Source organism: Terrapene carolina, unplaced genomic scaffold (genome assembly GCF_002925995.2).
Source record: "Terrapene carolina triunguis isolate 2854851 unplaced genomic scaffold, T_m_triunguis-2.0 Scaffold130, whole genome shotgun sequence".
Taxonomy (NCBI): domain Eukaryota; kingdom Metazoa; phylum Chordata; order Testudines; family Emydidae; genus Terrapene; species Terrapene triunguis.
This window is the reverse complement of record NW_020664481.1, coordinates 19,997,159-20,010,372: the sequence shown is the minus strand read 5'-3', so window position 1 is coordinate 20,010,372 and position 13,214 is coordinate 19,997,159. Positions and strand designations below refer to the sequence as shown.

At 41.4% G+C, this 13,214-nt stretch overlaps 1 protein-coding gene across 10 annotated transcripts in view; it reads right to left on the bottom strand.

Moving 5' to 3' along the window:
• Positions 1–879: 879 nt before the first annotated feature.
• The window catches only part of CNOT1 (CCR4-NOT transcription complex subunit 1), a 103,653-nt gene continuing 91,318 nt past the window's right edge, over positions 880–13,214 (bottom strand). For 9 of the 10 annotated variants that reach the window (XM_026652835.2, XM_026652840.2, XM_026652834.2 and 6 more), the window contains 10 exons: positions 10,687–10,935; positions 10,007–10,170; positions 9,625–9,742; positions 8,797–8,898; positions 8,163–8,336; positions 6,326–6,475; positions 4,852–5,032; positions 3,416–3,548; positions 3,008–3,142; positions 881–2,304 (listed from right to left, as the gene is read on the bottom strand). In XM_026652835.2, coding sequence (XP_026508620.1) covers positions 2,226–2,304; positions 3,008–3,142; positions 3,416–3,548; positions 4,852–5,032; positions 6,326–6,475; positions 8,163–8,336; positions 8,797–8,898; positions 9,625–9,742; positions 10,007–10,170; positions 10,687–10,935 — 1,485 coding nt within the window. In that variant the 3' untranslated portion in view covers positions 881–2,225. Of the gene's footprint in view, positions 2,305–3,007; positions 3,143–3,415; positions 3,549–4,851; positions 5,033–6,325; positions 6,476–8,162; positions 8,337–8,796; positions 8,899–9,624; positions 9,743–10,006; positions 10,171–10,686; positions 10,936–13,214 lie in introns of all 10 variants that reach the window. The other variant, XM_026652836.2, reaches the window with a different exon arrangement.

The following is a 13,214-nucleotide window of genomic DNA, read 5'->3' as shown; positions in this document are numbered from 1 at the left end:
GGTGCTGTTATCCAAAACCCTACTGCAGACCAAGCTAGGAAAGAAAAAGGGAACCCAGGCTTTTTCTTGGTATCTGCAACTAATAACCAGGTATCCTAGAAATTCATTTACCATGGGGAACACAGAATGTGGGAGGGTATCTGCTGTCAGGTTTCATTTTAATCATGGAAAAATGGATGTTCTTCATAAACTAGGATCCCTGCTAATAACAAGTAAGGCCTCATCACATTCAGCTGGAGGTCAGTGCAAGTGGCCGCCTGCCGGCCAGAACTGCCTTTGAAGTACTGTAGAGAGGTGCTGTACAAGACACTGGTCAGAGGCAGCTTGGGATGCCAGAGTTCCCCATGGTTGGGTCCTTGGCTCTATTTCTGTGTTGCCAAGGGAGACAACCTTGAGGTGAACATGCACTTGTTTGCAGGCTATTGAGTGGAGGTTTTTTAAAGGTAAGTGGGCATTTTTACATGAAGGTCCTTTCAGAACAGGGAAATGGCCACAGAGCTTTATCAATATTCATTTGAAGGGCTGGTGCTGTTCATGTCCAGTCTTTCATAATTTTTAAAGAATAAATGGGCAGCTTACCTTTGCAGGTAAAATTTTGCTATGAGACAAGCAAACATGCAACTTTCATGAGCTTTCTCCCTTATATATAAAGAAAGATAAAAAGGGGAAAAGCCTTTTAAGTCTTAGCACCTTTTAGGATTTGAGATTATTTGCCTTTGAAGCATGCAGGCCCTGCATCTGGAGCCATGAAGTTGTCAAACTGAACCTTGATGGATGAAAGCCAACCTATTAAGTGTCAGTAATTAAAAGTCAGCTACACATTAATAAGATCAGATTCCTTCGAGGAGATTTATGCAGGAATTATATGCATTTGATCACCAAGAGTTAAGACAACTGAGCTACAATTTACTGCTTTATCCACTTTCTCTCTTCTCCCATAATGCTATATTAACACAGCCTCTCCATCAGAGGCTAATCTAGCCAGGAAAACAGCCAAAGCTCATGTTTGGATGCTCTGACAACCTGCTAATGGTATCATTTGTGCATGTGAATTTGTGATTAACCTAAAGAGCCTCACTAGTGTTACACTACCATCCTCTGCCTTGAGATTGGAGTTCCAAACATGACGTTTACTTGAATTTTCTCAGCATTAGCTCAAGTTCAAAACGTGTGTCTAATGGGCCTGGCCCAGGTAGTATTGTACTATAGAACTTTGAAAACCCAGTAGAATGGTACTGCCGAGAATAAGCAGAGCTGCACTTGCTGCATGTCATGACTTTAATGTGTAACTACAGTATGCATACATACAAGAAGTGGGAGAACTAAAGCCCAAGAACTAGAAAGGCTACAAAATACAACACATGGACCAATACATTTACAAAACATTCAAAATCCTTACAAAATGGGCTGTATTGGTCCTTTGTTCTTTTTACAAACTTATGCTGTGTGGCCACAGGGGGACAGTTCTAGATTTAGCTCCCCCCTTCCAAAATTTACAAGTGTCAGGAAAAAAAGAAAAAAAAGCTATAGACCAGGTCTCTCTACTAAAAACAGCTGACCCTCTCCCGAAGGGCCTGAAGTTTCTCTTATCCAACAGAAAGGAGGCGGGCTCTGAAGGCTACCTCCCCCCACTGTCAGCAGTTGATTGGGGGGCAGGAGGGAGAAGCAACACTAGACCTTAATCCCAACCCCTCCCGCCCACATTCCATAGTATTCCCATATCCCAACACATCCACTTTTTTTTTTAAACAACTTAGTGATTTAAAGGTCCCCCATCCACAAAGAAAAAAAATAAGTTACATAATATTTAAAACTGGCTTTTCAATATTCTTTGGGAGTCCGGGAATGTCAGGACAAGGAGGTCTGCCCTAGACAAGTGCTTGGCATCAGCAGCTGCCCCTTTATTACAAGCTGGACAGGCACCAGTTATCCACCTGCCTTTAACACAATTTGCACAAACCCAAGAAGTCCAGACAAACGTTTCGGTTCCATGTATTTACACTAGTTCAAAATGATATTCACAGCATCTTCTAAATTTTGGCCAAGAGTCAAAATTTTGCTTTAAACTTTGGAACATGCCCACACAGACTTTCACCCAAAGGCTTGTTGTGTGTACCCAAATCGAGGGGCTGGGAAGGTCAGGAAGAGCTTTAAGGATTCTTCTGTCAGTTTGATGGGAAGGGGACCTCCAGGCTGGCACGCTTACAATACAAGATGCAGTTCATCTAACTGGCACCAGTGCCTTCCATCACTTGCTGTGCCTGCTTCTGCCCCATGCAGCACTGTGCAACTGACTGAAACAACCTAAACATGGACAGAAGAGCAAAAAAGTTGAGGGACAGAGCTATATAGTTCAGTAAAAATCTTCATTTTGAGACACCTTCAACACTGGGATTTCCTGTAAACATAGGAATGCAAGAGCTCACAATCCACCTAGCACCAAGCTGGATTTTGAGATGCTATTCTAAAGTAGCAGTCATGGAAGCTGTGGCATAATGGATAGTCCTTTTCCCAGTTTGATTTATAGCGCTTTCAGACAGGAATACAGTGATTTGAGATTTCAAAAAGAAAGCCACCCTCCACTACCGAACACAGCATTTATCAGAGATTTATGCAATAGCATGTTCCCATGTAATTTGAGATCATGGGGTTATGCAATCAAACATGTAAACAGAGGCACCAGAGTCAAGTGGACAGTAAACTGTCCTAGGAGTAGGACAAGTTCTAGGCTCACTTCTGCCAGCATATTCTGACGTGCTTCATTCCCCATAATCTGTAAAATGCAATTATTTCACCTGCTTCATGGATGCACTTAGATATCTATCCATGTAAAGCATTTTACAAGGCCAAAGTAGTAATATTTATTGTCACCTATTTTATCCAATGGGGCTGTGTCAGCTTAGTATGAAATGGAATATCACCATTAATATTTCCATTATGTGACTGAATAAACTAAAGTGAGCATGAGTTTGCAATTAAACCATACAAAACAAAGTTATCTACTCACTTCTCAATTTCCGGAGCACAGTGAACAAACTCATGGTTCCAGAATTTAAACGCTGGATTTTTTATCAGCTCAATGAAGGTAATGAGGAGACCCCATGGGTGAGGTCTATTTACAATCAGTCGTTCCAACAGTACCCTGAAGTACACAAAGAAAAAAAAGAAAAAAACAGGGAAGGCTCAACACAGATCTCCTACAAGACACTGATATTTACAACACAGCACAGTGAAGAGAACACATTTGCTCTTGCAAGCAGCATCAAATTGCACTAGGTGTTCTTGTTCTATAGCACTAGACAGTAACATTATACAACTCAACATAACACCTGCCTCCAAGACTAGAAGTCATTTAATTTCAAGCAAAGTGAAAAGTTGAACTATAAAGATTGTGATTGTAACTGCCCCTCCTCACCTAGTGATCTGTTCCTGGATAGCCTCAGTATTGGCCTCTGCAAATAGGTAAAGCATGGTACAACTGAAATAGTGTGTATGGCTGTTTGGGTACCGCAGCTGATTGGCAATTGCATTCAAGAAGAGGTACCGACCTGGAAAGAGAAAGTAGGTGTTTAATAGGAAGTAATTAGTTTCCCTTACACAACATAATGCAGGGGTGAGCAACCTTTCAGAAGTGGTGTGCCGAGTCTTCATTTATTCACTCTAATTTAAGGTTTCACGTGCCAGTAATACATTTAAATGTTTTTAGAAGGTCTCTTTCTTTAAGTCTAGAATATATAACTAAACTACTGTTGTATGTAAAGTAAATAAGGGTTTTAAAATGTTTAAGAAGCTTCATTTAAAGTTAAATTAAAATGCAGAGCCCCCCGGACCGGTGGCCAGGACCCAGGCAGTGTGAGTGCCACTGAAAATCAGCTTGCGTGCCGCCTTTGGCACGCGTGCCATAGGTTGCCTACCCCTGACATAATGGAACAAGGAAGCACCCTAGCACTGCTTACGGATTCAGATGTATGGTTCTGCACTACACAGTTTGAAGAAACTTCAGTAAAAAGCAAAAAAAAATTAGGGTGCTTCACAACATTGATCCCAGCTGGAGTTCTTGTACCAAGAATTTGGGCTTCCTCTTCATGACATTTGTTGCAAAGCAATACACCCCCTCAGGTTTGCAGCTGTCCCAGGAGGGCTGAACAAGATTCTTTCATTGTACGGATTCAAAATTCTCAGCCAAAGCAACATTCCTACACCAAATTTAGAATCTATTACATTAATTAATATTCATAACACTTTGGAAGATGAAAGTTTCAAAGTGAAGTGTTACATGCCAAGTATTATCCTGTGATAACACTTCTTATATTTCACAAGCCAAGCAAGTGTAACTAACTCTTTTGCAATCTTACCCTCTACTACTTATCTTGGATGGATGCTATTTATTAAATCCTCCCAGGACAGAGATACCAGTTTTAGTGTCGATTACTCCAAACTCTAGAGAACATGACGCTTGTCTCTATCTTGAAGCAAAGCTCATTGCACTTAAGGATTATACTGCGTAAAGGGGGTGGGAGGGTGACTAGCTGATCTCAGCACATTAAATAAGTCTCCAGTAGAGGAAAGAATCAATATTTCTTTAAGAAGAGAGTCAAGATCTAGTTCACTCCAAAATTAACTTTTTATACTTCGCGAATAGTCAATGTGTTTCAGGTAAGTTTAGTTCCAATAAAATATTTTTAGTGTATTCAGAACTCTATTGTAATGCAGTGTTGCTTAATACAAAAGCACTAGCAGTTAAGTGGTATTTCCATAGTACCCAGAGCTAATCTGCTCTCTTAACTAAGAAGGTTTCAAGAACCATTTCAGGCTAGAAGCAAACAAGTGATCCAGAGAAGTTCTGCTTACCTTCTGTGTCCAGATCCACAGCCAAGTTCTGGAAAATGTCCATGTGAGCTGAATGGGTGATCGTGCTCATAGAGGGTGTGCTGCCTTTGTTGTGAATATGTGCAATAGCCTGAGTGCCTACGTAGAGCACCAGTGCATTAATCAGCTGGATGTTGTAGCGATTGCCAGGTTCATTGGATACCTGGTGGGCACAGCACAAGAACAAGGTTAGCTTTTTACAATCCTTCAGAGTTCTTAGGGACTGTGTGAAGGGAATGATTTGGAGAGATTTTCAGCATTCAAATATCTGCTTTATGCAGAAAGCAAAGTCTAATTATAAATCTAAAGTCTGAAATTTGGGTTTCTTACTTTGTAGATTGTGCTTGCCAATACCTCTCTACACTAGAGAGAGACAGACCCGAGACAGACACTCTATATTAAATTACAGCCTAAACTAAGTCTTAATATCCAACTTTTAGTACCCAATTCTGTTGCAAGTCAAGCTTTGCAGTTACTGAAATCACATGTAACATACACTGAAGTGGGCCTTAGCTTCCATGGCCTCCTTTTCAGAAGTGTTTGTGTATACATGTAACATTTGCAATTGCATGAAACCATGTACCAATCTGAATGTATAATTACACAAATAAAAAGGAATTTCCATTAACAAGTGACTCAAAAGCAACTTCTGACTTGAACTTGTTTAATCGGTTTTAGAAACGGATTAATTGAGGTGAATTCAATAAAGTCTGGTGAGAGTCTCAAAGATCATAGAATATCAGGGTTGGAAGGGACCTCAGGAGGTCATCTAGTCCAACCCCCTGCTCAAAGCAGGACCAATCCCCAGACACATTTTTACCCCCAATCCCTAAATAGCCCCTCAAGGATTGAACTCACAACCTTCGGTTTAGCAGGCCAATGCTCAAACCACTGAGCTATCCCTCGCCCTATACTTAACTGACATGGAAAGCAATGAACAGGATGTCCAGGTTAAAAGCGCTAAGCTGATTTGAGAACTGCTGAAAAGACAGCCGACATGGACACCTCCTAAGCCAGCTGGTACCAGGGGCTCTCACTGCAGGAGAAAGCCATCAGAACACACTGTTTGGGGAATTTTTGCCAATTTATGCACTGAAGCAGTTTCAGGAGGAGGAGTTTATGGTACCCTGAATGGCAAGTGAAGTCCTATTTTTCTACAGGACTAAGATGGACTCTTCTCAAAGCTACATCGCTTGAGAATCACTGCAGTTAACACTCCCACTGTCAAAACACCACATCATCTTTGGTGATACTAAATTAGCCAAGATTTCTATTTGTTGTGCACTGGGAAATGCACTGAGTATCTAACAGGAAAGAGCATTTTTGGAGGCTCTTATCCCCGTCACATCTTCCAAACAGTACACAGTATTTTATACCTGTTAGTCACATTATCTCACTTCCTACATGGTTTTCAGCCTCAGACTCTAAAAACATTTTCAGGGATGGATCCACTAACCTGTAGATTGCTGCGCAAGTCAGACAGGAAAGTGACAGGCGAGCGAGTTTTGAGATAGGAATCCAAATCTTTTTTGAACTGAGGTGGCATCACTCCAGTAAAGTTGGTGAGTATTCGTGGTGCAATATTAATCTCACTTAACATGTCCACCTGCCAAAGAAAAACTCCATTAGTAATCCTTTAACTAATTCCTGCTATTTAAAACCAAAATTATGGTTGCAAGACTTCCTAAGGAAAGGAAGTTTGAGTTCATCATACCAGCCACTCCTATCTATACATTTTTATACCAGAAGGTATAACATGAAATTCAATTCCCCTGGTGCACTGCTGGAGCTCTTGATCTTTGTTTTCAGACTTCAAAATAGCTGGTTTCTTAATCTGATGTCACTTATAAATTGCTGAAGACTGGATACGTCATAGACTGGTAATGGGATACACAGCCTGACCTCTCTAAATCAACTGTTTGAAATCAGCCCAGATTGGTAGCATTCAAAGATAGTGACTGATATCTGTGTGAAGTGGAATTGGAAGTCTTATTCTAGCTCCCAGAGAATGAGTCCACATCAAAAAACTGCCCCCCACATTCGGTTCTCTTTTCTGCAGCCCCAGCAAGGAAGACTAAAACGAAGTGGGCCATTAAAAATCATCACTCCTGCCACTTCTAGAGGCGGTTCATGCAGTAAGGGATGACATGTTGGGGCTTGTGGGGAAGCTCACACTGCTGCAGCTGTACCCATTATGTGGATTAGAAGACTATGGTCTTCAGGATTTAAATAGGTCAAAACAGTAATTCTATTAAAATTTACTGACACTTCAGAATGGCTGATCTAAAAAGAATTATAACTGGAGACAGGAAGTAACTAATGTGTATTCTGAGAAGAGAGTCATAAGTACACCATGCAGAGAGATCACTTCATTTTTTTGATCCAGTAGAGAGGACAATTGCTCCTCTCACTGGTTGCTTAACTGGATGCCAGCCAAGCATACACCAGGGTGGATGAAATGTACTGTACACCTCCGACTCCTAGAAACCAGAGCAAGAAATGACGTGCAAGTTGTCAGTTGAGCTCTGTTTAACTGACTTTCTTCCTTTAAGAAAAACGGAACATGGAAGACTTCCAAAGTAGTCAGAGGTTTCACACATAAGCGAACAGGAGGTAAACTAGTGTAGTACACACACCTGGAATGCTAGAGAAGGGAGCACTAATCCCAGTATCATACCTCCACTGGTCTTAAGTGTGGCCTCAACATCTTTGCTCCAGTGTTTAGTAGTCAAGCATGATCAAGAAAGCCTCTATTTGCTTCAGATTTTCATACCCAAAACCCTTATGGTATTTTACTGTGAGAAACCGGATCTCCTATTTAATGCTCCTCAGCTGAGCTCAGAAAGCCAAAGGACCTGATCCAGCAACTGGATCCGTACAGGCAGACCCCTGCAGCCATGCAAAGATCCACTGGCATCAGTGAAGCGCCACAGGTGCAAATGTCTGTCCATGTGGATCAGACTGCAGGGCTAGGGACTTGGACTTTTATGTTCTACAGGATGAGGACTGTCTCTCTCTCTTTGGAAAGTCTCTAGCACATTGATATTGCTGTAGCACTCAATTAAACGCTTTTATACCAAGTTATAATTATAACAGGCTATTTAATTAATTCCAATGATGAATTGCATATCCAAAGTGTTAAATACTTTAGGAACTGCTAGGTTGTTGTGTTTATCAAAATAGGACTTTGTTTCTGAAGTTTCACGCCCTTCCATATTGTATTTAAAAGAAACCATGCAATCAAGTTTCCCATTGTTTCCGTGTGTGATAGTTTGAGAGGGCATGCTACCTACTTTTAGGTTGGGAGTGAAAGGGTCTGGAAGCCTCATGTTACGTGGGAAGGCACTCAGGATCAGATTCCTTAGTTGGATACAGTTTGGTGGGATCACATCACAGAACCCATAGTGGTAGTCACAAAGGAATTCTGGGAAATCATGCAATAAGACCAGCAACACACGCAGAGTGCCCTACAAAAGAAAAAGAGAATGGGGCATGTAATTAGCAGGTTCTGAGCTTCCCCCAACAGCAACTGTACCACAGCCAGACAAGCAAAAAGGGAAGAGGAGACCTTTTTCTTCCTGATGCATCATGTAATCAAAGTTTCTTCTTCCTGGTAATGAATTTAATAAGGCAGCGTCTAGCAGACAAATCCATTCCCTGGTCTCCAGTGTCTTACAGCAAAGTTTCAGCTTACTATCGAACTCTGATCAGTTACCTGTGATTAATAGTGCAAGTACTGATCTCCTGACCAGTGTCAATACCTAAACTGTACTTAAATTAACCTCTAACTCACAAAAGATAGAGGATTTAAATAAAAAAGTTAAATGTTTATATTCAGCTAACAAAAACAAGTTACTTTCCAGTGCACTCTAACCCATCTTCAAAGTGCTTTCCTGGAAAATACCTGCATCAGCCAGTACTGTTTACCTTGTAGAGAATTTGCATAGGTTTAGTGAGTTCCACATTTCTAAGGAAAGGAGCCAAGTACTTGAAGAGATCAATTAGCAGCTGGGCATACATAGGCCAACCCTGCCAAGAGAAAAACATCACATAAGTAATGTATAAACAAAAGCAATTAAACCTAGATTATTACAGTTTGGTAAAAAGCAGAGTAAAATAGAGATACATCATGTTTAGACTTATCCCCATATAAGTTTGAAATGATTATTTGCACTAGGACTAGTCAATGACTACAGTACAGCTCCAGTTTTCTGAGGGTCTCAGGGTTACCTGGAATGTGTATTTAAAAAAGGTCTTCCTCTATAGAATATCAGGGTTAGAAGGGACCTCAGGAGGTCATCTAGTCCCACCCCCTGCTTGAAGCAGGCCCAATCCCCAGACAGATTTTTGCCCCAGATCCCTAGATGGCTGCCTCAAGGATTGAACTCACAACCCTAGGTTCAGCAGGTCAATGCTCAAACCACTGAGCTATCCCTCCCCGCTTAACTGACATGGAAAGCACTGAACAGTACAACCTCTGACAGTGACAGAAAGCTTATGGGTAAATTTGATGATTTGGTTTACAGTGGAAACCCTTATTTACAAAATTCCCCAGTTACCCAAAGCTTGACAGTTTATTGAAACAGGGTCACCCCTCCACACAGTTGTTAGTTACTGTGAATACAGAAAACTACATGTGAAGACATGCTACTAATGCATGTCAAAAAAAAGTAAGATGTGAAACAGCATCAAATCACTTAGGCACCCTTCTCAGTAAGAGTTTTATAATGTATAGAAGATAAACTGCAGCCACACCTTCTGCTGTGGTGTATGCGCCAGCATTCTCGCAATAAATATCCGATGGGAGATCAGTTCCAGCCAGGCATAAACAAAACCCGGAGCTTTCGTAGGCCTCAGGATGTGAAATGTGTTACTGAAAGAAAAAGTTAAAGCTGATTAAGAGAGCACAGTGGTAACACTGGTTTTCACAAATGTTGTAAGAGAATGTACATAGTAAGAGACATTAGCATCTACATTTTACTAATAACCTCCATTAATAATGAATTAGACAATACACGATACTATGGTTACAAAAATGATCAGAGCTGCCACTATGGAGCTGTCAAGTTACTTTTAAATCCAAGTCCTCACCCTATTAGAAAGCTTAAGCAACAGCCATTCATTCAGAAGTACGTACCAGAAGGCTGTAAGGGTCTGGAAGTTGATGGTCTCCAGCACATGTTCAGGAGCATTTAATTCTAACAGCAACATGATGAAAATGCGGTGGTAAGGAAGCTGCTGAAACTCACTCTGCCGAACATCATGGTCCTGGAGCAGAACTCCCACCACTATACCAAGAACCTAAAGAAATGAACGAACAAGCTTCACTGTTTTTGACATGTCAATTGTAGAAACTATTTCACTAATCAAAGCCTGCATTCTGAGTTCTAATGAAGAGCTGAAAGCCATTTTGGGAACCGGAGTGCACCATATTGATTGTCCATTAAGTGTGCAGCTCAGCCTCACAAACAGATCTGAGTTCCCACCCAGCCAATGGTGTTTGTTGGGGGTTTCAGCCTTAAGCTGTTTTTGTATTTTTAAAATCTGACTGCATTGGCCTTTCCAGCAACAAAGGAGGAAGTTCGATACCATGTTTGAAATTGGTCAAAGGTTCTATATCACAGAGAAAGCTACCTAGCTTAGCCTGCAGCCTTGCCTATACCCCATTTTAAGAGTCATCTGAAAGTTTTAGTTCCCATCTCAGACAGTCTGCCCCACCCCAAGTTAAGGCCCATGTCTTAGCTCATAAGCAGAAATACATCAGGTGATGTACTCTAGGAATGTCAAGTACTGCTTGGAAGAGGGAGGATTTCCAACCTTGTTCAGTAGGTTGATCTTTGTGACAGTGTTGGTTGCCTCCCCAGAGTGCTTCACTAGCAGTGCAATAAGCCGCACAAAGGCATCCAGGTTGTGGTAGCATTTGGCTCTGATCATGGTGGGATTGGCGGCTGGATTGTGCTGCTGCTCGGCTTGAGCACGATAGCTGATTTCAACACACATTTCAGTGCAAAGACGAAAGAACCGAGTTATCAGGTCATCCGTTTTCAGGATTCCTTGCTGGTGCATCTATTACGAGGACAAGAAAAACCCTCAGAACTACAGAATACGGTAATTTAAAAAAAAAAACTTCACTGTTATACTGAAGCAAACAAGTAACAGTTTTATGATAATTCATCTGCCATGCAACATGGATGTAACTACTGCCTGTTTCTTTTTACAGAGAGGTAGCTATGAGATTACCTCCTCCATTTACTCCCAAAAACAGATGGGAACAGCTAGAGAGTTAAAGCTGTGCTCCTACATAAAAGTACTTTATCAATGGCACCTGCTTCTAAAGGAGAAAAATATCATGTGATCCTACTTTCAACCATCAGAGCTAATGAAGTGTGGTTCAATATCAGTGCAGCAGTATCCTTCCTCTGCTACTGGTGGCTTACGCCTTGGAAGGAGGAGAAGTAGAGGCAAGAGTTCAAGTTGCCCCACTTTTAGGAGCCCACAGATTGCATCAGAGTTATTGGGAGTGGTAAAGTTTGCCTGATGCCTTGTTGGACTATAGTGCTACAAATCTACTTGTTAACTCATAGTTGGATACTGTACTTCACTGTTAAGAACAATTTTTTCATAGGAACATATCATGCCAAAAGGAACGCTAGACTCTGCATTGTTTCAATGGCCAGTGCCTGTATCTCTAGATAAAAATATCTTTTGAGTGTGTTACCAAAGTACAAGGTTAAACAGGAGTAAGCTATTAATTCAGATTGGTAGTGGACACCAACTTTGCAGTTCTTGGACAAACCACCTTTTTGGAAGTTACACTGACAGCATAGCTGTTACACTTAAAAGCAGCGGAAATTCTACTGCAGTGAAGCTGGCATGAGTAGCCATGTCAAGCTTTCAGGGGAAGTGTCTAGAACTTATGAAGTGGCTTTTGAAAAGTGCAGGTACATGCCTGCTTTGTTGTAAGACACGTGCTCCTTGATTTAAGGAAGCGTTGGGGAAGAGGTGATAGTATTTAATGAAAGCAGCCAACAGACTGTTTTGAGCCCTATCCCCTTGTCCAATTGTTACCAGAGCTGCTTTTAAAGAAAAAAAAAAAAAAAAGTCATGTAACTTAACAAGGAAAAAGTCAAGACTACGGCAAAGCATTTCAGTTATTTCAAGCCTTTCCAAATAAAGACTTATGAAATATATAGCAGCCCTAATGAAATTTGTTCAGAGTGTAAAGTAGCCCAAAATTTCACCAAAGCCGTTTTCTTATTGTTCATTGAGGGGGCAGAAGTGGGACTGAAATAGCTCATGCAGAGTGGAGATAAACAAGAGGTAGAGAAACCTGCTACAAAGAGTTATGGACAAGACCCATGAAGGGCTGTTACATGCCAAGAGGCAGAAAGAGCGTACACAACATAAGTTACTCTGTAAAGACCGAATGTGATGGCAAGGCAGCACAAGTTAAACAAAAACAAAAATCAATATGGTGCAAGTTGTAACATATACAATATCTATCTTTATAAAGAGCATTATCATATAGCATTTACAGCCAGCCAGAAAGTGAGACGTTAGCATAAACTACGTAGATGCTCTCTTTTATGGGCTAGAGTGTGTTTTTACAGAGGGTTATCTGCCTCACTCAAACAAACATGTTTCGGCACAGGGAAGGGGGATCTTCTAGGCTGCAGGTAGGGTAGTAAAGTCCTTTCCATAGAGGGTGTATGGAGTAGCCCAGGTTGTGCAAGATTTGTTTTTACCCATACTGCACCACCACCTCAAGGAAAGAGAAGATTAAAAATTCTTGTTGCGTTAGACCAGCACAGAGAATAGAATCTTACAGTCAAGGGCCTTCCAGGAGCTACCTGACAGCTTCAACCTCCTAGTGCTCATACAGCCCCCAATCTCTTATAGAAACCAGGGAAGCAAAGAGGCCCCACCACCTGGAGCCTATAAAAAGGAGACGTAGAGCTGACAAAGTGAAGATAGTTACGTGATTGAGCTGCATTTTCAATAGCCCCACACAAGCCATGAAAAGTAGGTACCTCTCTATGCCACATAAAAGCACTCAGGGAAAAAGAGCAAAGCACCACACTAGTTTCTTGGTCCCCTCATACAAAAAAGGAGCCACATAAGCGATCCTTTTACGTCTGTCAGAGTTCACAGCCATGTCAGCAATACTTCACAGGCATCAGTAGCCAAAGCAGCTGATCCGATAGGGAGTATGAATTTAGTTCCCATCCATCACGAGGAAAACATTGACTATTTAAACTAGGGACATCTGTGCCATGACCTGGCCTGAAGCCAGACTGAAGAGAGTACAGGAAGTTTGAGAGCGGCAACTCTGGCAATGCTTGTCA